The 27,375-nt window shown below is 40.1% G+C and overlaps 1 protein-coding gene across 1 annotated transcript in view; it reads left to right on the top strand.

Annotated features, from left to right (window-relative positions):
* orai2 (ORAI calcium release-activated calcium modulator 2) overlaps nt 1-26,617 on the top strand; it is a 56,004-nt gene extending 29,387 nt beyond the window's left edge. The window contains exon 2 of the mRNA XM_059972997.1: nt 23,693-26,617. Within this exon, the coding sequence (XP_059828980.1) occupies nt 23,693-24,244 (552 nt within the window). The 3' untranslated portion in view covers nt 24,245-26,617. The remainder of the gene's footprint in view (nt 1-23,692) is intronic.
* The last annotated feature ends 758 nt before the right edge of the window (nt 26,618-27,375 follow it).

Below are 27,375 nucleotides of genomic sequence, written 5' to 3'. Positions count from 1 at the left end.
TTTTAAAATCTTGTTTTTCTACTAAGTGTTTCTCTTTAAGCATTTCAAAACTGAAGTGTTCCTTCTTTCATTATATTACAAAGAAATATTATTCCTTTAGCTGTCCAGTCCTTAAATCTAGCATCCAGTTTATTTGGTGTAAAATCTGAGTCATATGTACACCATTTAAGAATTGCAATATCTCCCTCTAGTTTAGATTCTTCTATAATTTCCATATTTTAAGAGTCAATTTCACCCATGGGTTATCAATAGTATTTATGTAACTTTGTAGATTGTTATCAGCCAAAATTGCCTGTATGGGGATGGAAAGTATCCTCTCTTCAATATTCTTCCATTGAGCATCATATGATGGGTTGCACCAGCATATCACAGCTCTCAACTGTGCTGCAAAATAATAATCTCTAAGATAAGGTAGGCCCCATCCCCCCTTTTCCTTGGCTAATTGCAAAGTTTTGAGATGGACTCTAGGCCTTTTACCCTGCCATAAATATCTTGATAACATCTTATTCCATTCATTGAATTGTTTTTGGTTAATCTCTATTAGTAGGGTCTGAAAGAGATATAATAGTTTGGGCAGTATATTCATTTTAATGGATTCAATCCTTGAACTAAGACTAAAAAAAGGAATTGGGTTCCATCTTGTTATATCTTCCTTAATTTTTTTTTAATATATAGGTGAATAATTGCATTCTGATAATTTTGCCAAATCTTTTGGCATAATGATGCCCAAATATTTGTAAGACTGTTTGCCATGCCCAAGGATATCTGCTTTCAATTTCTCTTGGTGGGCTAAAGTTATATGAAAATAATTGGGTTTTATCTATGTTGATCTTGTATCCTGATAATTGACCATATTATTGAAAGGATTGCATCAATTTAGGCAAAGAGTATGTTGGTTGCCCTAGATAGATTAAAAATGTCATCTGCATAACAGGCCAATTTATGCTCTGTCCCCTTAATAGTAATTGCCCTGATCTTCATTTTGTCTGATGTATTGAGCTAATGGTTCCAGATATAATGTGAAGAGTAGCGGTGACCATGCACAGCCCTGTCTCGTGCCCCTTTCTAGGGTAAAACTATTTGATAAATATCCATTGATATTAATCCTAGCAGTAGGATTGTCATATAGTGCCTGTATAGTTTTAATAATCTTGTAATGTAAACAAAATCTATGTAAAACTCTGTAAAGAAAATTCCAAATAACTGAATCAAATGCCTTTTCAGCGTTCACGCTTAACACTATTGCTTCAATTTTATTTTTTGTATATGATCCATAAAGTGAAGTGTCTTTCGTATATTGTCTTGTGTTTGGCGTTGTTGTATAAAACCTGTCTGATCATTATGTATCAGTGTGGGTAGGAACTCTTCTAATCATTTGGCTATGATGGAGGTAAATAATCTATAATCCACATTAAGAACAGATATTGGACTTTGTTTCATAGGTTTTTCTATTGGAAGAGTCTAACTTTGGTTGTAATTGTAAATTTAAGTCTTCCCCACATATCAAGAGACCTTCTGTTTTCATTACCATAATATTAGTAATTTTTTAAAAGAAACTCGTATCACTTCTTGGGGATGCGGATATATTCAATAGAGTAACTGAATTTCCATCTATATTCCCCTTTACCAGAATATATCTGCCCTCTTTATTTCCCATTTTGAATACTTTTTCAAAATTTAGCTTGCTCGAGATGAGAATAGCAACTCCTCTCTGTCCTGATTTATATGAGGAGAAAAACAAATTAGTGAACCCATTCTCTTTAGTTTTCCATGATCATTACCTCTTAAGTGAGTTTCCTGTAAATATACTACATGGGCTTGTTCTTTCTTCATTTTTGATAGAATTTTACTGCATTTGATTGGATTTAACAGCCCATTGACATTAAAAGAAATGAATTTTACTTCGTCCTTAGCCATGTGTATTTATCTGTCAGTATCTCATTGAAATTAACAGAATAAAACTTTATCGATCTACTCCCTGAACAAATAACCAAGAAATGTGAATAAAAACAAAGGTAACGAAGGTGTGATTCCAAGGCTGAGGTCTCAAGTAGATGACCCTGGGTTGAGCTAGAGGAAATGTCTAGCCGTGGGGGATAGCCTCTCCTACCTGTGAGTTGAAGGCCCTACTGCAGTACCTATAAAAGTAAGTGGAAAAAATCTATGTCCATTACACAGAAAAGATTTCCCTGTGCATTCCTCCCATGTATATATTCTCATTTAATTGGGGGGGGAGGAGTGAATGAATGATTAAAAATAAAAAATAATTGAGTAATATAAAATCCGCATTGTAATATGTATTTCTTGAGGTAAGTATAGCACCGACTATTATTGCTTCTGTTCAGCTTATCAATACTTTTGAAATTAGTCAGACCTTATGGCTCTTCTGGAGGAGGCGAAGGCTGTCTTCTGAAAACTCAGTCTCTTCCTGATATTCTCCTCTCACCCTCTTCCCGTCCCCTGCTTTTTCGATTCTCTCACTATTTTCCAAGCAAAGCAGGATAGCTGCTCAGCCAGGCTTTCCCTCGGTTTGATCATGCTGACGGGTAACATGCCTCTGGCCTTCATGTCTGGAGTCGCCTCTTCCACTGTTGCATACCATCTTCATAAAACACTGGCAGTTTAGCAGGGTACTGAGTCTGGAAGCTAACCTTTCTTTGTTTTAATACTCGCTTCGCTTCAGAATATTCCTTGCGTTTCTGCAGGATCACTGGGGAGCAATCTATTTCAAAATATATCAATTTCCCGTTCAGAAGTACCACCTTCTTTCCCCAGAAACTCTACTTTGGTTTTGTACTGAAGGAATCTAATCAGTATTGACCATGGCTTATCTTCTCTGTCACCAGAAGGCCTTGGGACGAGTACGTGGTATGCTGTTTCAATGTCGAGTGCCATGGTTGAAGGAATCTCCAGCGTGAGCCGTAATAACTTTTCTACAAACTCCACCATAGACAACCCCTCCGCTCCTTCGGGAGCATTATAATCCTGATATTCTTCTGTCATGACCTTCCTTCTTGGTCGAGTAGTTTATTTTCTTGTTGATTTAACACTTTTGTCATCTTACTTAGCATCCGTTCCAAATTTTGACGTGATCTTCCACCTTTGCAATTCATGTCTCTGCCACCACTATTTTTTGATTCACGTTGGTGAGCTCTGACTTGATTTCATTTAGTTGCTGTTTTATGTCTTTGGAATTCTCATATCTCTTCCAGAATTTTTACTAAATTTGCTGCTTCACCTGAACAAAGCCGAGCGTCAGCCTCGCCACCACACACACGTGTAGGAGAGCCGCTCGTTGCACCCCTCTCTTCCACAGGCTCCGCAGTGATGCTTTTTTTGTCTCCATTCCTTTTCCCCATTCTTGCCCCCCCCCCCCCTTACCAGTTCAGATATTTTCGAGAGATCTTGTATTTGGCGGATTATATGGGTAAAATAAAAGTTTTTCCGAAGGAGCTATTATTTTTAGCTGCCATTCTGGATGATGACGTCACCAGAGCCCCCAAGAGTGGGGAGTTTCAAGTTCCTAGGTGTCAAGATCTCTGAGGATTTAGTCTGGTCCCGATATATCGATGCAGCTATAAAGAAGGCAAGACAGCAGCTAGATTTCATTAAGAGTTCAAGGAGATTTGGTTTGGCACCTAAAACACTCAAACTTTACTGATGTACAGTAGAGAGCATTCTGACAGGCTGAATCTCCGTCTGGTATTGGAGTTTGGGGGGGGGGTACTGGGATCGATTCTATCTGGGCCTGGGGATTTATTCACCCTAACATGTGTCAATCTCTCTAACATTTGCTTATCTCCACATCCTCCCTGGTGAATACCAACGAGAAGGATCCCACTAATTTTCCTCGTCTCTACAAATTGTTTTGATTATTGAAGGAACCTACAGGTTCCTTAGTTATTCTCTTGCTCTGGATGTACAGTTGCAAGAAAAGATTTGTGAACCTTTGTAATTACCTGGTTTTTGGCATTAGTTACTCATTAAATGTGGTGTGATTTTCAGCTAAATCACAATAATATACACACACATACACAACTTTCAGAGAACCTTGGAAGAATTGTAGAGATGCATCAAGTTGGAAAAGACTACATAAGCTTTTCTAAAGACCTGGGTGTTCAGCATACACAGCAAGAGAAATTGTCTACAAATAAGAGTACGACCATAAGGTATAGGAATAGAAACAGGCCATTCGGCCCATCGATTCTGCTCCACCACTCAATCATGGGCTGATCCAATTCTTCCAGTCATCCCCACTCCCCTGCCTTCTCCCCAAACCCTTTGATGCCCTGGCTAATCAAGAACCTGTCAATCTCTGCCTTAAATGCATCCAATGACTTGGTCTCCACAACTACTCGTGGCAATAAATTTCACAGATTTGCCACCCTCTGACTAAAGTGATTTCTCCGCACCTCAGTTCTAAAAGGACGTCCTGAAGTCATGCCCTCTTGTCCTAGAATCTCTTACCATGGGAAATAACTTTGCCATATCTAATGCTTTAGGGCATCCTGCACAAGGATTCCCAAGTCCTTTTACCTCTCTGCATTTTGAATTTTCCCCCATCTAAATAATAGCTTGCCCATTCATTTCTTCACCAAAGTGCATGACCATACATTTTCCAACATTGTATTTCATTTGCCATTTCTTTGCCCATTCCCCTAAACTATCTAAGTCTCTCTGCATCCTCAACACTACTCGCTCCTCCACCTATCTTTGTGTCATCTGCAAATTTAGCCACAAACCACTAATCCCATAGTCCAAATCATTTTACATCATAAAAAGCAGTGGTCCCAACACTGACCCCTGTGGAATTCCTCTGGTAACCAGCAGCCAGCCAGAATAGGATTCTTTTATTCCCACTCTGTTTCCTGCCCACCAGCCAATGCTCCACCCATGCTAGTAACTTCCCTATAATTCCACAGGCTCTTAATTTGCTAAGCAGCCTCATGTGTGGCACCTTGTCAAAGGCCTTCTAAAAATCCAAGTACATCACATCTACTGCATCTCCTTTGTCTACCTGCTTGTCATTTCTTCAAAATTGCACCAGGTCTGTCAGGCAGGATTTTCCTTTCAGGAAACTATGCTTGCTTTGGCCTATCTTGTCTAATGCCTCCAGGTACTCCATAATCTCATCCTTAACAATCGATTCCAACAACTTCCCAACCACTGATGTCAGGCTAACAGGTCTACAATTTCCTTTCTGCTGCTTCCCACCCTCCTTAAATAGCGAAGAAACATTTGCAATTTTCCAGTCATCCACTACAATCCCAGAATCTGTTGATTCTTGATTATCGTTAATACCTCTGCAATCCCTCCTGCTACTTCCTTCAGAACCTGAGGGTGCATTCCAACAGGTCCAGGAGATTTATCCACCCTCAGACCATTAAGCTTCCTGAGCACCTTCTCAATCGTAATTGTCACTGCACAGACTTCACTTCCCTGACACTCTTGAATGTGTGGTATACTGCAGATGTCTTCTACTGTGAAGACTGATGCAAAATACACATTCAGTTCCTCTGCCATCTCTCATTACAATATCTCCAGCGTTATTTTGTATTGGAACTATATCTTCCATCTACGCTTTTTTACCCTTTGTGTACTTTAAAAAAGCTTTTAGTTTCATCTTTGATATTAGTTGCCAGCTTCCTTTCATAATTTATCTTTTCCTTCCTAATGACCTTAGTTTCCTTCTGCAAATTTTTAAAAGCTTCCCAATCCTCTATCTTCCCACTAGCTTTGGCTTCCTTGTATGCCCTCTCTGTTGATTTTACTTTGGCTCTGACTTCACTTGTGAGCCATGGTAGTGTCCTTCCATTCAAAAATGTCTTCTTATTTAGAATATATCTGTCTTGCACTTCCCTCAATTTTCATAGTAAATTCAGTGCTGTTGCTACTCTGCATAAGAGTTGGTATTCCTGCAAAGATCACATCACGAGCACAACATGCATTGCTGAAGGAGCTGAAAAAGAACCCAAGGGTAGCAGCATTATGAAGGACCCCACGCATCCCTCATACAAACTCTTCTCCCTCCTGCCATCTAGGAAAAGGCACTGGAGCATTCAGGCTCTCACAACTAGACTATGGAACAGTTTCTTCCCCCAAGCCATCAGACTCCTGAATGCCCAGAGACTGAATTGACACCAACTTAATGCCCTCTACTGTGCCTATTGTCTTGTCTATTATTTATTGTAATGCCTGCACTGTTTTGTGCACTTTATGCAGTCCTGGGTAGGTCTGTAGTCTAGTGTAGTTTCTTTTTTTCTGTGTTTTCATATAGTTCAGTGTAGTTTTTGTACTGTTTCATGTAGTCCCATGGTCCTGAAAAACATTGTCTCGTTTTTACTGTGTACTGTACCAGCAGTTATGGTCGAAGTGACAATAAAAAAATGACGACTTGAAAAGAGCTGCAGAAATCTCTAGAACTTGCTAAAATCTCTGTTCATGTGTCTACCATAAGAAAAACACTGACCAAGAATGGTGTTCATGGAAGGACACCACGGAAACTACTGCTCTCCAAAAAAAAACATTGCTGCATTTCTCAAGTTTGCAAAAGACCACAATACTTCTGAGACAGTGTTCTGTGGACAGATGAGATAAATTTGAATTTTTTGGCAGAAATGCACACCACTATGTTTGATGGAAAAAGGGCACTGCACACCAACACCAAAACCTCATCCCAACTGTGAAATGTGGTGGAAGGAACATCACGGTTTGGGGCTGCTTTGCTGCCCCAGGGCCTGAACAGCTTGCAATCGTTGAGCGAGCAATGATTTCAAAATTCGATTGAAAACATTTTACAGCAGAATGTCACTGTAGTAGACTATCAGCTGAAGCTTAATAGAAGATAGATGATGTAACAAGACAATAATCTGAAACACAAGAGTAAATCACCAACAGAATGGTTTAAAAAGTAAATTCATGTTTTGGAATGGCCAAGTCAGAGTCCAGACTTTACCCCAATTGAGATGCTTTGGCATGACCTGAAGAGGGCTGTTCATGTAAGGTATCCCAGAAATATTGATGAACTGAAATAGTTTTGTATGGAGGAATGGTCTAAAATTCCTCCTCATGGTTGTGTAAGTCTGATCAGCAGCTACAGGAAACTTTTGGTGGAACTTATTACTAGTAAAGGAGGTTCTTCCAGTTATTAAATATAAGGGTTCGCATACTTTTTCCAGCCTGACTGTGATTAAATAATGTGTTCAACAAAGACGAGAGAAGTACAAGTGTTTGTGTTTGTCTATTATTGTGACTTAGATGAAGATCAGACCACATTTTGTGAGTAATGCCGAAAACCTCCAAACTTTTTCTTATAACTACTCTTAGGAAATAAAAATTTTTGGATTCTCCTTAATCTTGCTTGCCAATGAGATTTGCAGGAAGATGTTTCCTGCTTGGCATTGCTGCCTCCAACATTGTTGTTCGGTCAACTGCAGGGTCATCAGCTGGGGACCACTGCTCATTGATGTTTCATTCCCTTAGCCCTGGTATATCTGGTTGCAGAGCAGTGGCAGGGATGTCTCCCTACCACCATCTGCAGCTTTTATTGGGGTTAGTCGGTCCCTCAATTCCTGTCCTTCCTCCTCAGACACATCAAAAAGCTGCCCTTTCTGCCTTTTCTCTGGTGGCCCCCGAGCCTCGCTTCAGTCATTGCCATATCATGGGGTAACCTTGGTGATGCTCCAACAATGCCCTGGCATCCTACCTCCACAGGCTAGATGACAGTCCTCCAGCCAGCTTCCTTGCACTCAGCTGCCAGGTCTGCTTATGGGCAACCTTCACTCCTTCCTCCTGCGAGATTGTTAACTCAAAGAGGACTGTCTTGGCGGCAGTGGACTCAATGCTATGTCTGAGTGGAGATGGTTGCTGGTGATTTCTGCTAAGATCTGCCCTTGTGTTCCACTCCTTACCTATGGAGAGGCATCCTGAAGAAGCTCCTGGGTGGTACATTAAGCCCCTTTAGGACTTGGTTGTGTCGCCATCTGTAACATCCTTGGGACAGCGCAGTCATGCATCCTGCCAGGATGTGTTGGAGGTTGGCATTGGTGGTATCACATAGAAGGCTGAACAACAACTGGGGAAGTCTTTGGGGGCATGGTAAGGGGTCATAAGTTGCCCTGATGAGGAAACTGAGTCTGGTTTGTGGGAGCTTCTGAGTGACCTGTTGATGGTGCCCTCTCATGTTGTTCAGCTTCCTTGGCAGCCCTATGCCACTACCTTCACTGTGTAATGTGCCTGTTTTCTCCTTGTCACTTCCTCTACTAATGTGGCTTTCTGCTTTCCTCTTTCCCTGCACGTCCGGCCTGGTCTCTGCTGACAGCCTCTTGGTGCTGCAGCCTGCTTGATGGCCTGGTCTGCTTCAGCTTGAGCTGGTATGGATCGGGGCATTGGCGCTCCTCACCAGTGGGTTGGTGAACTCACTCAGCTCAGCGACCATTCGGGTTTTCTTCTGCTTGTACTCCAGGCTGATGTATCTCAGTGGCAGCTGTAACATCTTCCTGACGAAGCCAGTGTCTGAGAAGCTCTGAGATAGCCCCAGCCATTTCCAGATGCACAAATTGGCTATCCCATCCAAGCTACCAGCTGTTGATGAGGGAATTTTGCACATTTTCAGGAGCCACCGTGTCCTTTGGTACGGTGTGAACTGGTAGCACAACACTATATTTTCCAGATAGTTAGCTCTAGTTGGTTCTGGTCAGGCCCTCTGTGAGCTCTTTCTGTGCTACTTTTCCCATCTGCTACTCAGAGAGCTCTGTGATCTACGGCCTCCCAAGGCTTTGGATGGACTGCCTGACCAACAATGGGATTTCATCTCCCCCACAACAGAAGTGATGTTGTCACTTCTGACCCTTTCTCGGAGGGATTGGCTTTACGACTCGGAGGGTTTGATCTTCATCGTTGCCTGTATCACTAGCTCAAATAGCCTCTTCAGCAGTCATCTTGTGCATGCAGCTGTCTGAAGAATGCTTATGATAACATCCATGTAGCTTCTTAGTGGAGGAATCTGGAACACTTGCCTTGCTCCAGTAAGGATTATCTCGAAGGCTGCCACAAACAGGATAGGAGAGATGGAACATCTCATTGCAATGCCGGCTTTGAGCTGCTGCCACCCTGTTGTAAAATCTCAAAGAGAAGCCCATCTGGAGGTCACTGAAGAAATTGGTCACTGAAGTAATCTCTAATGCAGTTGGGAATATAAAAGAACTCCCATCACAAAGTTGATGAGCTGATGAGGCATAGGTCCATTGGCATTTGTGCTCATTTTTCCAAGCAGTTCTCATTGGCTTCCTCAGGATATTTAACACGAGGGCAGTTTTTGTAGAACTTGTAAGGAATTCTGTTCAGACCTGACATTGCCTTTTTGATGAGTTCTCTGACTTCAGTTAGTTTTGGGGTAGGGGGAGGTGTCAAACTAGACATCCACTGATTCTCCTTTGTCTGTCCTGTTTGTTATTTCCTCAAAGAATTCCAACAGATGTGCCAGGCAAGGTTTTTCCTCAAGGAAATTATACTGACTTTAGCCTATTTTGTCATGTGCTTCCAAGTACCCCAAAGCTACCACTTTAACAATAGACTCCAATATCTTCTCAACCATTCAGGTCAGGCTAACTGGCCTATAATTTCCTTTCATATGCCTCCATCCCATTTTGGAGTAATATTTGCAATTTACCAGTCGTTTGGAACCATGCCAGAGTCTATTGATTCATTAAAGATCATTACTAATACCTGGACAGTCATTTCCTTTAGAACACTGGGTAATGGCAACAGCGCTCTTATTTAAGAAAGGACGTGGTTTTGAGGAGGTTTACAAGAATGATTCTGGGAATGAAAGGGTTATCATATGAGGAGCGTTTGATGGCATAGGGCCTGTGCTCACTGGATTTTGAAGATTAAGTGGAGGGGGAGAGGGTCTCTTTGAAACATCAAATGTTGAAAGGCCTGAATCGAGTGGAAGAGGCTATTTCCTTTGGTAGAGGAGTCTAAGACCAGAGGGCACAGCCTCAAAATGTCCATTTAGAACAGTTGAGAAATGTCTTTAGTCAAGGGGTGGTGAATATATGCAATCTGTTGCCATAGGCAATTGTGGAGGCCAAGTCACTGGGTGCATTTAAGGCAGGTTGATAGATTCTTGATTGGTCAGGGTGTGAAAGGTTATGGGGAGAAAGCAGGAGAATGGGGTTGAGAGGGAAATGCATAAGCTGTGAAATGGCAGAGCAGGCTCAGTGGACTGAATGGCCTAATTCTATTGCTATCTTTTATGATCTTATCATTGTAGAATACATTAGGTTTCATACATCGAATCAAAAGGAAGGGGAGGCCATTGCAGCTTATGTGGCTGAATTGAAGAAATTGTCTCAGCATTGCCATCTCAGTGATGGGCTCAAGGTTGCACTGAGAGATCGTTAAGTTTGTGGAGTCTTACAAGAAAGCATCAAAGATTACTCCAAACTAAAGGACACCTCTCATTTAAAAGAGCAGTTGAAATCACTGTATCAATGGAAACGGAAGACAGACGGAATTAAGAGTTGCAATCAAGAATGAAAGAAAGAGTGAACAAAATTGCAACATCTAAACAGAAACTGGCCTGGTGAACAAACTGTTGTTGTTTGTTCACCAGGCCAGTTTCTGTTTAGATGTTGGGGCTTACACACCCCAAACCAATTCAGGTTTAAAGACAAAACTTGCAGAAAATGCAAAGTAGAACATATACGAAGAGCATGTCTGGCAGACAAAAATAAATGGACTAGACAGGGAAGAGAAAAAGAAAAAAAGTCAAGTTGAGCACTAAAAGAGCACTAATCTGCATGCTGTAGATGAAAAATCGACATTGAGAGTGACACAGGACTGAGCAGCCTTAAGATTTACAAGTTAAAAATAACAATAGATGTGCAATATGGCTTACACCAGAATTAAACAGCAAATTAGTTAAAATGGAATTGGACAATGTCTTGGCTATTTCAGTCATTCCACAAAATGAATTTGAATGGCATTTCAAAGATATTGAATTGAAGCCTGCAGATATCAAACTAAGAACTTGTACTGAAGAAAAGATGACTCCAATAGGTATGACATCCGCAACAGTGAAATACAACAACCAAAGGGCCACATTGGGTATATATGTGGTAAGAACAGGAAGGGCAGCATTGTGGGGCCTTGAGATCCAATTAAAAGTGATTTAAGAAAGGTACTGGATGATACCACAGCAGTGCACAAGGATGGCATTGGAAATTTAAACACCCAAAATTGAAATGCTACACCCAAGTTTTGCAAAGCCCGTCCGATTTTTTTGTATCGATAAAGTAGCCAAGGAGTTAGTTCGAGCTTGGAGACCGAAGGAATTCTTTCTAAGGCTGCTTGGAGCCCATGGACAACGCTGGTGGTCTTGGTAGCCAAGAAGGATAGGGTCTGTCAGGATCTGTGATGAATGTTAAGGTCACCATCAACTCAGTACTGAAAGCAGATCAATATCCTCCATCCTGGATAGAGGGTAATTTAGCAAACATTTCTGCAGGAAAACTCCAGCACAGGGGACTTAGCTGAGGCCTACGTATGGATCGGGATGGAAGATGAGTCCAAAGTACTTCTCACCATAAACACTTACAAGTGGCTTTATCACTAAAATATTTATTTTTTGAGTAGCATCTGGACCTGCACTCTGGCAGAAAGCTATGGACCTGATGTCGCAGGACTGTCCAGGTACTCGGTGTTACTTGGATGACATCATTGTTACCAGTGAGGATGACGAGGAGTATCTCCAAAATCTCAAAACATTGTTAAAAAGATTAAAAGGTTATGGTCTCAGCATGACCAACAAGTGTGAATTCTTTAAGCATCACTTCCTGTAGTCACACCATTGATGCACAAAGATTACACAAGTGTTTTGATGAAGTTGCGCTGGACAGAGGTTGTGTTATGTGGGGATTGAGAGTTGTTGTACCATCCTAGTTTCAGTCATTCCTGAAAATGAATGAAGTAAGATGTATTACATCTGCTCCATACCACCCAGCTACAAACAGCTCGGCAGAAATGTCTGTCCCAAGGTAGAGGAAAGTATAAAAGAGTCAGTGAAGTGTGGGGATGGGAGAGACTCTATTTGGTGATAGACTGGGCTGTGTTAACGTGTTTCTACAAGTTTTTGCTGTCTTGCACAGAACAGTTTCCATGTGAAACTGATGCATCCAGATAAGATGCTGTCTATAGTGTATTTGTAAAACTTGGAGTTGTGAGGGAACTGCTGAATTTCCTTTGCCTTCTGGGAAAGTCGAAGTGCTCGTGTGCTTTCTTTTCATAACACCAGGACAAGCTATTGGTGCTATTTGTATTGAGGAACTTGCAACTCTCAGCTGTGACTGGTGGTAAATCCGCATAGTCCTGATGCATTGGTGGCACGTCAGAATATAGTGGGACATGGTTAGAGAATAGCTATCCTTTGTTACAGGGGTGGCTCATAAGTATGTTGAGGACTTTGGTTGGGATAAAATTGATGTAATATGACTGCTTCTTAGTTATAAAATGTGCCTTTGTTCATTGAGGTACGAAGGCCAGCATTGTTCACTGACAATCCTACAAGTTTTTCTCCACCCAGTGTTGCTCAATATTTTCTCACTTTTTTTTCCCCATTTCATGCTATTCCTTAAGGGAAATGTGTAATACAGCCTTCAGGTACCTGTAAAGAGTCTGCAATCTGTCACGAAAACTCAAAATGACAAATGAATCCCTAGTTAATACATCACCTAAGCTTTTGATCCTCAGCACTTCATATAACATTGTTTAAATTGTGGAAATGCTGATTTGTCCTGCCCTGCCATCTCTGCATACTTTCGGGTTGCTATTACATTGCATGTAATAATGTCCTTCCAGGTAGTCTCATTGGCTTTCACTATAATTACATGCTTGTTCTGCTCAGAAACTATTGGAATCAAAACAGTATCCATTGTGCAAAACAACCTGTAGTGCAGCTGAATCTTGCAGGCATTGTTTTTACTGACTTTTCAGGCCTTCCAGCCATCGATAGTTACATTTTTGTCTGGCACAGATTGAATCACATCGAATGAATTGCAAAATAGTTTAATAGTACACTAGAAATCTGAGATGAGAGCAGTATTTTGGAAAAGCAACCTGTCATGCATTTGAAAGATTAATCTTTTGTCCCTCTTCGAGTCTTCCCAGAAATTTCCATTTATAACTTAGGTCAAACAGAATATTGTTCAGATGTAAGAGAATTTCCTTCTTTGTATATAAGATATATAAACAATGGTTAATAAGATCTGTATCTACATGATTGTATGGTTGGCATATTCTATGGAAATGTATTCTTTTTTTTTCTGAAAAGGGAAATTCCACTAAGAGATACAGTGATCACAGGCTTGGGGATCCTCTGTTTTGAAATCCACAAATAAACGAATTCTGATTTTCCAGCGTTTTCCTTTCTCCCCCATCTTAGCCTTTTTGTGAACATTTTGTTGGCATTATCAGCACCCATCATTTTCACACTTTTAGTGACGTGGAAATACACAGGAAATGACATATGTCATTTAAAAAAAATAGACTTGCAGCCTTTCAAAATCTTGATCTTTGGCTTCAGTGTGCCTTTCTCCCATGTTTTCCATTGGCCTGAAGGACTTCACCATCTTTGAAACTTCAGCTCAAATCTATGCTATTCACTTTCCTTCTCATTCACCAGCAGATTTTGAGCCTTAAGTTTTGCATCATCTATCATTATTTTTAATATGTTTTGACTGGATTTGTCACTTCATTTATTCTATTGTAAATTGTGTTGGTATACATTCCAGTTGAAAGAACTTGAAATCCTTTGGAGCTAAAAACAATTTGGGATACATTTTTTGAATATCTGATAAGATGATTAATGACAATGGCTCATCAGTTGCTTCTTTCAGTTTTCTGCGCCTTGAACGAATGACTGGAATTTGAATATTTTTGAGCTAGTTTGTCATAAAACTACAAATACATATACAATAAAGTCCACTGTAAACATGATTTGTGGGTTTGGTGCAAGCCATAAACACTGTAATTTAGCTTTTCTGTGGGTTGTAATTTTCAAGTGTGTTGTGGTCAGGAGGATGTAACGTCTTTTTGTGATCAGTAGAGCCTTCTTACTTTACAGACACTTTTGACTAACTGTGGGATAGTTTTTGAAATGGTATACAATGGGCAGTCCCATTTGGTAAAAAGGAATCCTTAGTTTAGCAATATAGACTTATGGAGTTATATCTGCAGCTGAGTATCGAAACTAAAAAATTATATTCTGGATTGACTTTATTGAATTGAAGACATTGCTACTTTTCAGTTTTCTCTCCTTGTTTAATACATGGTTTCCCACACTCCAGCCAATCTCAATAGGTAGGATTCAATAGGTACATTTAATGTCAGAGAAATGTATACGATACACATCCTGAAATTCTTTTTCTTAGCAAACATCCACAAAATCAGAGGAGAGCCCCAAAGAATAAATGACAGTAAAATGTTAGAACCCCAAAGCCCCCCCAGCTCCCCCCTCCCACACACAAGCAACAACAAGGTAACTCATTCACAAGTCTACCTTTCTTCCCCAAGTATGGTTAAACAAGTGGATGATATGTGCCAGTTGTGTATTAAATATCGCAGTAATATTTGAGTAATTTGCCAAAGTTGCTGAATAAGCATTCTTTGTTTAAATAATTCATTACCAGTTATGTTTTTTAAAAAAATTGAATTACATATATTATGATGCGACCATATTTTGTGCCTTGCTTAAAGTAAACATGAACTAAAACTTGCATCTCTTGGCTCTCTAGTTTTCCTTTTTAAATTAGTTTAATGTTTTGAAGTCACAAAACATAAGTGGCGACGAGGTAATTTTAAAACAAACCCGGGATGGCAACTGGACTGTTGAAGCACAGTGAGGAATGGTTGAGTTAAAAAAACACACACAGCGTGGCATGTGCAGAGACAGTCATATTTCTGAGGGGGATGATCTTCACTCAGAGGGGGTGGTGAGCTGCCAGCACAAGTGATGAGTGCAGGTTCAATATTATCACTTTAGTGAAATTTGGATGGGAGGGCTATGGTCTGGGTACAGTTCGATGGGATGGACTAGATGGGCTGAAGGGCCTTTCGCTGTGCTGTAGTGTATTATGACTCTGACTCTCATCGGGGATGAGCACAAGTTTAGTCATGTTAAGTTTATTGTCATGTGGACAGGAAGGGTGAGGTAAAAGTACATTTAGTACATGCATGTTAGTATGTATGGTAGATTCACATATCACACAGACCATAAATTAAACCATACAGAGGAAAAAGAAATGTGCAAGGCAATACCTTTGTGCAAAAAGAAAACACCGAGACCCGAGGATTTGTCCTGGGTCCAGCACATAAGTGCTATTACAAAAAGGCACGACAAAGCCTCTGCTTTCTTAAAAGTTTGCAAAGATTCAGCATGTCATCTAAAACTTTGACAATTTTATAGGTGGAGAGTGTATTGACTGAGTGCTGTGAGGACAAGGCCTCAAGCTGACATGTTGCCTGTTTGCTGCCAGAGGCATCAGAGTCACTGCTGGAGGCTGTGTGATACGGCATGCATGCTGGCAGCTTTGGTGCTGCTCTCCAGTGTTCACTCAGCAGAAGATAAGATGTATTATGTTCGACTGCAGACTGCTGCAATATTCATGGACTTAGACTTAAATTCTTTTGTGTTATGGCTATCTTATGTGCTATACGTGCCACGTATGACTGTTGACACTGTTTTGCACCTTCGCCCTGGAGTAACGATGTTTCGTTTGGCTATATTCATGTATGGTTGAATGACAGTTAAACTTGACTTGAACTTGGTTACATCATGGACTGGTATGGGAACTCTAATGTCCATGAATGGAACAGTCAACAAAAGGGAGTGGACAGAGTCCAGTCCGTCACAGGGGAAGCCCTCCCCTCTACGGTGCACATCTACAAGGAGCTCTGCCACAAGAAAGCAGCATCCGTCATCAAGGACCCCTCTCCATCCAGGACACGCTCTTCCCTCACGGCTGCCATCAGAAAGGAAGTACAGGAGCTTCACCACCAGGTTCAGGGACAGTTATAACCTTTCAACTATCAAGCTTCTCAACCAGACCGGATAATTTTACTCACCCCAACATCGAACTGTTCCCACAACCTATAGACTCACTTTCAAGGACTCTACAGATCATTATTATCGATTTGTTTTTATTTAGTTATTTGTCTGTCTTTGTGAGTAGTTTCATATTGATTGCATTGTGATGCTTTGCATCTACTGTGAATGCCTGCAGGAAACGAATCTCAGGGTAGTAGATAGTGACATATATATATACTTTGATAACAGATTTGCTTTGAACTTTGTTTATTTGTTGACCTTGTCCATATATGTAAGGACTTTGACCTTGGCAGCTATCTTCTTCCATGGCCACTTTAGCATTACCCTGGAGGACTTGTACCTGTGGAGCTGGAGGAACCTCTCCTTCTTTCTGCTTCATCTGTCCAGCTATCCACTGAAGAATCTGATAGACTAGCTGATGGCTCTAGCCATATTTAGCCATAGTTTCAACAAGTTTCAAGATTTGCACAATGACTCCCAAATCTAGTTTTCAACAAAGCACTTCCTTTTTCCTTTACTCAGCTTGTTAGCTTAAACTGGTGCCAGCCACACTCAAAGCTGAGTCCCATGGACTAAGGCGTTAAATATGATTAAACTAGATTGTCATTTAAATAATGATAAATGGTTGGTTTGCTGTACAGTTCAGTGAGTGAGGATTAATTGCTGTCCGTGACCCTGTTGCTATTTTCAGCCATTACTCATTTAGTCAGTTTGTTTACATCACTTCAGCTACTAATGCGAGAGAAAATTTCCTCTCTGAGCTGTGTGGCTGGTAAAAATGTAAGCAATTCCTCTAGATGCTTCTCTTTTATTTGTGTACGGCTGCCTCCGACAGTGTCAGCCCAAGCTGTTTATCACGTGACTGGAGTTGAACCTGATAACGTTCATGTCATAATATCCTCACACATAATTTAGAGCTGGAAGTAGTGGTAAGAGGAATCCAAATAAGTTTCCATTTCCTGAGGTAGGTGATTGTTGTCCCTGAATTATCCAGCCCACTGGCTCAGTTATTGTAACCCTTTCAACGTCAGTTAACCCAGCACAGTCTGAGAATCAAATAGGGGTATTAATTCTGTGGTAGACTCCCTGACCTGTGCTTAATGATGTTCAAAGATCTAACAGGACTAACCGGACCGAATGCTTGATGGGGATCAGAATACAGGGACTTTGGTTAGGGAGTGATTCCTCTTCTTAGTGGTGAGCCTCCAGAATCCTTGCCCATACAGGACAGTGGAGACAAGTAACTGAATATTTTTTGTAAGGACTTAAGTGGATATGGGGAGAGAATGGAAAAAATGACCAGCAACATGAAGGGCTGAATGGATTACTTCTTAATTTCCAAACTAGTCAATACAATTACACACTTTTGCAGATGATCTCTCCACCATGCATGCGCACACCTCCTCTTGCACATGTGCACCTTCTCATCCACTCCGTGCACGCACATGCAGATACACTTCTTTATCAGGCTTTGCTCAAAGGCGCACGCCACACTTATTACTCATAGAAGCGTTCTCATTAATGAATGGATCCATGTTATAGCAAAGCATTTTATAGAGTACCATTTTCAAAAGGACCTTGATAAAGTGGTGACTGACCTTGTAATCCAATGTCAGCTGATACTTTGGATTGGTTATTGTATGTGGCAATATTGCCTGTTTTCTTGTTGACGCATCAGTGGTTATGAGGTGCGCTGGAACCTGAATTTACTGTAATCTAAACTGCAGACATTAACATTAATTACATTTTTAGATGGAGCAGTGCAGATTTATTTTGGTGTGACACTTGAATCTGTGAAGAGCAATGTGAATGGTAGAATGTGAATTTAATCTTGTTTTGCTTTAGATGGTGTTTAATTATTTCACAGCATCTACCTTCACAAACTCCAAGTCTCCTGTAATTTTACCTTTCAAGCCAGAACTGTTTATTCTGGCAAGGCTACAGATATATAAAGTGCTGACATTATTAAAATTGATCTATGTATGTTGTACATGAGAATGGTACATACAGTAGGTTAGCATGGAATAGTAAATCCTTAGTTCAAAGCTCAAAGTAAGATTTATTATCAGAGTACATACGTGTCACCTCATACAACCCTGAGATTCTTTTCCTGAAGGCGTACTTGCAAATCTATAGAACAGTAACTTTAAACATCAGTAACTGTTAGCTGTAAACAAATTGTGCAAATGCAGATATAAATAGCAATATATACAGTGCCTATAAAAGGTATTAATTCCCCCCCCCCAGAAGTTTTCATGTTTTATTGTTTTGACATTTAATTATGGTGGATTTAATTTGGCTTTTTTGACATTGATCAACAGAAAAGACTCTTTATGGTGGAAATAAAAACAAATTTCTACAAATTGGCCCAAATTTATTACAATAATTAAACACAAAATAATTGATTGTATAATTATTCACCACCTGTATTTAGTAGATGTTCCTTTGGCAGCAATTATCGTAGTGAAGCAGTGTGATGGGACCTCTGGTGCAACAGGTTACATGCTGGTGATAATTGGGCGGGCACAATTTTCTTCAAATAGGCCTGGTTAAAGTGGCCGACTAATTTGAAATGCTTCCGGCTGGGCTGTGCAGTGTCATGAGTGCTTGTAAACTGCGATCAGGATCACAGATGAGAACTCTCAAGACAAATAGAATAGTTTAAATTTAATCGTTCGTTGTTTAAATCGGGAACAAGAAGTCAACATAACCTCATTGTCCATTCATTTCATTCTCTGTAGTTGAATCCCATATCAGTTTCTATAGTTGAACATTTTTGGTGAGACCCCAAAACTTTTAAATAGATATTGATTAAGTCACCAACAAGAAGGAAGATTTACCCTTGAAAGAGTGCAGCAGAAAGACGTGTCACCATCCAAAGGGCATTCAGAGATGAGCAAAAATGCTGGCCTTGTGCATGAAAAACAGCCAAAAACACAACAGTGAACCAAAAAGGGTTAGACAATATTTTTTGGAAGCTATTTAATGAAGACACTGTGAATAAAGATTTACAAGACACGTGGAACCAGGAAATATAGGGAAGTGCCATTGTCCTGTAAGTATCAGGATGTTTGGTTTGCCTTGCCAGTTGAGTAAATTTTAAGCTATGCTCCGGCATTCATTCCTTGAAATTATCGAGTGGCAGAGCACAAGGACTGGTGCTTTCTAGCAATTACGCTGCACTTGTACCAAGTCAGACCTGACACGGGTTTATTAGGAATGCAGGTTGTGAAAAGGACATGTCTGCAAAAGGATGTTGGATAGGTCGAGCAAATTGCAGATTGATTATAATGTGAAATATGATTATAATTTTTAGTATACATAAATAAAATGTTTTAATTGGGACAAGATGTGGTTATTCTCATACATGAAGCAAGGTGCATTAGGGAAGCAAATGAAAAGTTGACCTTTAATGTAAAAGGAATAGTGTAGAAAAGCAGTCAAGTCCCACTACAGTTCAGTATATCCATGAGATCATATTTGGCATATTTGGTATAATTTTGATTGTACTATATTAGGTGAAATTAACTTATATTGTAGCAGGCTCATTGAAAGGGTTAGGACAGGCTGCCTGTAAGGAGTTTGTAAATCTCCCCGTGATCGCATGGGTTTCCTGTGGGTGTTCCAGTTTCCTTCCACAGTCCAAAGACTTGCCAGTTGGTAGGTTAGTTGGTCATTGTAAATTGTCCCCTGATTAGGCTAGGATTAAATTGGGGGTTGCTGGGCGGTGTGGCTGGAAGGGCCAATTGCATGTTGTATCTCAATAAATAAATAATTAAAGTTGAACAATGCACATTAGAATTTAGAAAAAATTAAAATTATCTTGTTTTCAAGGGATCTGAGAGGGCAATCTTTGTGCAGAAATTTAAAGTAAGGAAGTATTATTTCAGAAGAAGCAATCTTAAAATGGAAGAGATTAAGTAATTCTAGAGAACTGTGAACTGTGAAAGGATCTGAAGCCAAGTGGACTTTGGGCCTTTAGGGAGGTTGAGAGTTGTGGAGACCAGATGCAAGTACTAGGGCTAATGACCATCTCCAGCAGATCAACATCAGACTAGCAACCAGCAGAGTAGGTTTGATGGGCCAAATAGCCTACTACTGTTTCGTACGTTCATGTTCTCGTGAATAGAGAGCAACAGCTGTCAAGGAGGAAAATATGTAGAAGTGGTTTACATTTTTGAGTTATGTTTGTATTATAACTATTTTAGAGTGATTTTATTTTTTTAAATTATGACATACTAATTGAGTTCATTCATTATCATTACTTAGAATTTTCTCAATGTCAAAGCCAAAGTGAATTTATTATCAACATACAGTTGGCCCTCCTTATCTGTGAGGGATGGGTTCTGGGACCCCCTGCGGATACCAAAAACCGCAGATGCTCAAGTCCCTTATTTAACCTGTCTCAGTGTGGTGGACTTTAGGACCCGGCAGACCTCTGAATCCGCGGTGTTTTGGTTCACGAAAATAGTCACAATCACAATTGAAAATAAAGTGGAAATAATAAAGCAGTGGGAAAGAGGTGAAACACCATCAGTCATTGGAAATGCGTTAGGCTACAGTTGGTCAACGATCGGAACAATTTTAAAGGTTAAAGTGAGAGGGGCCCTGCCCCGATGAAAGCTACAATTACTAAGCAATGCAGTGGTTTAATTATTGAAATGGATACTTTTCTTAAGTGTTTTATATGCATTGAAAGGTGAAATATATACTATATACTAAGACAAACGTTTGACGCTAAATAATACCAGATGTAGCTGTTCCAACTTACTTAGTAAGAGACCTTACGTTTTTTACGATCCTGATCCACAGTAACCTATGCACATCCTCCTGTATACTTCAACTCATCTCTAGATTACTTACAATACCCAATACAAAGTAAATGCTATGTAAAATAGTTGTTATACTGCATTGTTTAGAGAATAATGACAAGAAAAAAAAGTCTGTACATACTTAAACAACAAGTGCTGGAGAGAGAACTTTCGGGTTTTCCTGATCCACGGTTGGTTGAATCCACGCACGCGGAACCCGCGGATAAGAAGGGCCGACTGTACATATGTTACCATATACAACCCTGAAATTCTTTTTCTTGTGGGCAATCACAGTAAACACAATAGAATCAATGAAAGATCACCCCCAGCAAGACAGACAATGACCAATGTGCAAATCAAAAAGAAAGGGGGGAAAGAAAGGAAATAGTTAATAAGTAATAAATATCAAGAACATAACATGGAGTCCTTCAAAATGAGTCCAGTTCAGTGATGGGGCAAGTGAAGTTATCCCCACTGGTTGGGAGGTAATAATTGTTCCTGAACCTGGAGATGCAGGTCCTGAGGTTCCTGTATCACCTTCCTAATGGCAGTAGCAAGAAGTGAGCAGGGCCTAGATGGTGGGGGTCCCTGATAATGGATGCTGCTTTCCTGTGACAGTGCTATAGGTAAATATGCTGAATGGCTTTACCTGTGATGGACTGAGCTGTACCCACTACTTTTTGTAGGCTTATCCATACAAGGACATTGGTGTTCCATGTCAAGGCTTTGCAGAAGTAACCATATTAGGAGGTTTGACTTGGCTATTGTGTTTATTACACATGCCATGTTCTTCCTTTTGCCCCTTGCCCCCCCCCCACGAACACCCCTCTGCCCTATCCCAAAAAATAAAGTGGTAGGACCTTACCACTTGGAATCATGATAATACTAAGACATCAGCGTAAGATCCAGAAAATGTCAACAATAACTGCCAATAGCATACCATTAATACCAATTTTTGGCCATTATGTTTGAAATTATCTTTGTACTGAGAACAGAATTTCACTGTGGGTCATTTCTTGATCCAAATGCCTTTGGAGTGGGTGAAAATAGAACTGTCCTAAAATACAATTAACCAGTGATAATTACCTGAAGAGCCTGCAAAAAATAAACTCTCTTTACTAATTAAACTTAGCTTTGAAGAGGTGTAACTAGACGTGTTTCTCCTGTCTAATCATATTGGCCTCTTTTGGTTCCAAGTAATTTCTTTCTGTGTTTTCAGTCTTTTTTTTGTTGATTGCTGGGCTGAGGGTTTGGGGTTTGATGTTCTTTTTGCTGTTTCTCCGTGTGGATGATATATTAGTTTTTTGTGTGAGGGAGGCGGTTGGGGGTTTGGGGCTTGGTGATGGTGTTTTCTGTGTGGGTGAAATGTTAGTTTTTGTGCGAGTGAGGGCTGGCGATTTGGGGTTTTTGAGTTTTTGTTTCTTTCTGTGTGTTTGCATGGGGGAGGGTTGGTGATGTCTTTTCTTTCAATGACTTCCTTGGTTTTTCTGTGTTTCATGACTGGAGAAAACGAATCTCAGAGTTGTATTTTGCATACATACATTGATAATAAAATGAAACTTTGATAATAGGCAATCTGTCTAATTCTCTGGAGTTACTAACCTAAACAATTGCTTTAAAAACTAGTGTAAATCTCTCATTAATCAAACTGATTAGCTGTATCACACAGACATCATTTATCACCATTTGAACATTGATTCTGCACCTAGCTGTAAATTCCTTCACCTTTTTAATTATAGTTTTTTAAAACTTGGTTCTATTGGCCTGATCCTGCCATAGAGTTGCCAGGGAATAATTCCATGAAATTATTTCTCCCTTTAGTTTTGTTTTTGAAAGGGGAATATTGAACCCTCTAGTGGAACATGCCAAAAAATGAGCATGCCAGTAATTTATTCTCGTAAAAATATTGGAGTTAATCCGCATCTAGATAGCACGGGTCTTATTCAGAGTTTTATCAGCATCTTTAATTTTAGCTCTAGAATGTTGCTGACAAAAATGTGCCAAAATAAACCAGACCCTGTAATATTATCTTGATAAGAATACCGTACAGTGAAGGGACCAGCTTGGCAAAGTTAAAATTATAGCAGTAGATCCTGTTACGTTAATCTGAAATCTCATCATGTTTATTCACAATTTCATGAAAGGTTTAACATTTTAGCCTTTTGCAAAGCTACGTTTGTATTTTTGGTTGCTGAGCAGCAGTGAAAATAACTGTGCAACACACACAAAGTGCTAGAGGAATTCAGCAATTTGGGCAGCACCTATGGAAAAGAGTATAGTTGACGTTTTGGGCAGAAACCCTTTGGCAGTCCCGAAACATCAGCTGCACTCTTTTCCACAGATGCTGCCTGGCCTGCTGATTTCCTCCAGCATTCTGTGTGTTGCTTTGGATCTCCAGCATCTGCACATTTTCTCTTGTATGTGAGTAAATAACTGAAGCAGGTTGGCCTGTTGCTGGTTTTAATTATGTTGGTAACATACCTATTGTTCAGTTATATTGGAGACGGCAATCTGTTCTTTAGGAACCCTGCTCCTTCTGTCCATAAGCTTTGTTCATAAGGGAGCATTCATTGATCTTTCTGTTTTCAGTAAGCAGAAGTCTTATTCATTTTACTGTGAATACAGGAGGCTCTATTTGTATCCAAAAACATCCCTTCTCACTGCCCCAGCACAAACGATCACTCCCTGGCACACTAACATGATATTATCCATATTGGTCATGTGATTTCCATGTGAGAATTTAATTAAAGTTATTTCACTTTATTTCTTACAGGTGGCCATGGTTGAAGTTCAGTTGGAGATGGACTACACCTATCCCAAGTTCCTGCTCATTGCTTTCAGTGCCTGCACGACAGTGTTGGTTGCTGTCCACCTCTTCGCTCTCTTGATCAGCACTTGTATTCTCCCTAATGTTGAAGCAGTCAGCAACATACACAATCTCAACTCTGTCAATGAGTCACCCCACGAGCGTATGCATTACTATATTGAGCTGGCCTGGGGCTTCTCAACAGCTCTAGGCATCATCCTGTTCCTCATGGAGGTGGTGTTGCTTTGTTGGATTAAGTTCCTACCAGTTGACAGTAATCGGAGGAAGAACAACGAGAATGTTGTAGCCAAGTCTGGAGAAAGACACACTGGACGAGATGCAGCTTTGACATCCACCATTATCATGGCACCAGTGGGCCTTATTTTTGTGATATTTACCATCCATTTTTACCGATCACTAGTAGGTCACAAAACAGAGCGTCACAATCAGGAAATTGAGGAACTGCACAAGCTGAAAGTACAGTTGGATGGACATGACCGGACCCTGCAAGTGGTTTGAAAAATTAACAAGGAAGAAAATAAATTAATTGGTCAGAATCATTCTGAAATTCCAAGCTTCTGCAGCCCATTACAAATATCAAATGGGCTCTCCTGTCATTTACAGGAATTCAAGTTTACAAATATGGCTTTTACGTGGCTTTGTGATTTTACAGTATTTTCTGCATTGTCTTAAAAGAAAGCAGTCTTTCTGTTTGATCCAGAATCCGGGTGTAGGCTGGAAATCATATGGATGTACTGAACTGGTTCAGGTTGCACTGATGCCATACCAGTGAGCAGCAAATTGTCACTGTCAAAAGTTTATTGCAGGGTTGAACTCTTCAGAGGCACCTGTCCAGATTAAACTGGACAACCAGAACATAAACTAATTCCGATTTTTGTCCAGTTACTTTGTTGTACAGTGCAGTTTGCTTAACCTGCTGGTACAAAGGGTGAAGGGCTGATCAGACCAATATTGAAAAACTATATTGGATCAGAAGATAGAAATTGTTGAATTTAAGCAGGATTGGTGCTTGCCATTGTTCTGCGTGGTCACAGTTTACTTCATATCCCTCTGCTCAATACTGTTGCTAACCAACAGCTTATTGTCCTACCAGATCCAAATTGGAGTTAACCCTGCGCCTATTGATTATGAAAGTATAAAAGTCTTCAGAACGTGTAGCATTGCTGTTTTGGGATGATCCCACATGTGGCATTTCATTCTGTATAGTCACATTGACACTCCAGTACAAGTACCATCATTTTAGTAATAAGAGATTAAAATCCTGATCTGTGTAACCCCATTTAATGTAATGCCCCACATCCCAATGAGTATTGTACAATTTCTTTTGACCTCAGCTGATGTTGCTTTAAACAAGTTAGATGTACTCTGCTGTCAGTTTTTTAGACTTGGTAAGGGAGAACTTGTGCAAAGAGGAAGAGATTTTTTTTTAATCAATTTCAAGTCATGCATGCCTTTGTTCTATCTGGACAGCATGATTTATCATTTCCTCAATTCTTCCTCAGTTTTTAGCCACATAAGTGTCCTGCTCTGGAATTGGCTTCCTTCTCTTACAGTTTCAGTACTTTAATTTACCAAATCTTAATAATGGGACAATTATTTGTCATAATGTCATTAAGATGCTGAATTTCAGCTAGCTCTTAAAATGTCAGCTAATAAAAAAAGTAAAAACTTCTTGCTTGGGATCTGGAGCAAACGTGATCTTAACTGAGCCAATTCTGATAATGAAATGCAAAACATGGAATTTTATTACTGGACACTGGAAAGGAACAGCAGAAAGTGATTATGAAGACTGGTGTTTTAATACCTAATTATGTTCACCTTTATGTTTTGGAGAATTCTGTGTTGAAAATGTGTAATTCCTGATGAAGTTTTTAGGCTTGAGAATGGTGTTCCTCCTGCATTGCCTTCAGGTATTTATTGGTGTGAAGGAGACTTTGCTATATTACAACCATAAATGGTGAGGGGACTAAGAATTTACTGGTGAGTGAACAGATTGGTTTCAGGAATTATAAAATACAGATTTTGAGGGCTGCCAATTTAGTCAAATTTACATCTGCTACACAGTGACAGTAACAGCAAGACGTGATTCTAACAAGTCCAGCACAGATGGAAGCTCAGTGTCAGACTGGACTCGAGCAAGGTAGTGTCATTGCACCAAAACTCTTCATCTTCCTCACAATGTTACGGCATCTCTCCTTTAACCAGCTTTACACTGGAGTGGAATGAATGAATGAATGCCTTCAGAACCTCTATCATCCCAACTGCAGTCATCTGTTTACACTATACAGGCAGCCATTGCGTACATGCACACTCAAAAACTGCAATCCAAGGCTTGGCTGACTGATAATCGAAGTCCCTATACATATGAAAGAATGGGTCTTATACTGACCAACTAGAAGACAAAGGTTATCTAGCAACCTGCACTATATTGCTCCCAACATTCAGACTCCATTGTAGGATCTAGAAAATATGGATCATGCTTGTCTTATCCTGGAGATGGAGCTCCTGGCCAATCAAATCCCTCTCTTTGTTTTGGAGACATGAAAAACCGCAAAGCACAGGAAAATTTCCACCCGTACCATGAAATTTCAGTGCCAGGGATGAGAGAGCACACTGACATTGTTAACTTACCTTGTCAATGGATTTTGCAGACAGAGTAAATCATTCTCAGCACCCTCTCTCAAACAACCCAGATATGAAACTTTGATCATGTTCCCCAGCTCTGCTGCATTCTGCTTGCCTGACACCAGACTCTTGAAAGAAGCACCCTACTCCGTTGCAAGAGATTGTCAGGAGTACTGTACAGGGAAACCTCTTCAGAGGCATTCTCGAAGCCTCCTGGGAGGAGTGTAACATTGTCAGTGAGTCGTTGTAATCCCTAGTCCAATACTGCTCATATTGGAGGGAGGAGAATTGGGAAAGCTGTCTGTGTGATGAGAGCATGTGAGCACCATGCACTTATAGCTGAATAAGCAGCCTTAATACCCATCCATCTTTCCTGCCATCATGCCTGTTCCACATGGCAGAGCTTGCAGATGTCCTGTCAGACTCTTCAGCCACATCAGAACTTGAGAAGGACTAAGTCATCCTTGAGGGACTGCTTAAGAAGTTTGCACACACCAAATTACCAGTGCAGATATTGCATGTTTTGACTTGTGTAATTGTGGCCTTGTTACTGAAACCAGTGACCTACAATAGTTTCAGTATACAATTACAGGTGTTTCCTTTACATTATTGTCTGATTGTACTTGAATCAGGCAAAGTGTAGTCTTAAGCTTTCTCGTGTATGGTATATGCCAGCCTATTATGTTTTCTATTTGAACACTTAATTGTCTTAATCTTTGAATTTGTACACTTCTGTGGCTTGATACCAAGATGTTGTATTTATTCTCTGTGCAGTATTAAAAACCTACTGCTACAGTAACTTGAAAAAGAGACAACAATTGCTATATTATCTTCAGCTTTGTAAATCAAAGCCCTGGGTTATTAAGCTGAGGCTGTTTTTTGAAATGCAAAATCTTTACTGGTACTTTGATCAGTATTTTCTGCTTGTGACCCCTGTAAGTACAGCAAACTGTGTATAGCACCATTTAATATTTTATTATCTGTGTAACTGTTGAAGAAATGTA

The sequence above is a fragment of the Hypanus sabinus genome, chromosome 6 (genome assembly GCF_030144855.1).
Source record: "Hypanus sabinus isolate sHypSab1 chromosome 6, sHypSab1.hap1, whole genome shotgun sequence".
Taxonomy (NCBI): Eukaryota; Metazoa; Chordata; class Chondrichthyes; order Myliobatiformes; family Dasyatidae; genus Hypanus; species Hypanus sabinus.
Note: the sequence above shows the minus strand (reverse complement) of the source record. Positions and strands in the feature narration are given on the sequence as shown.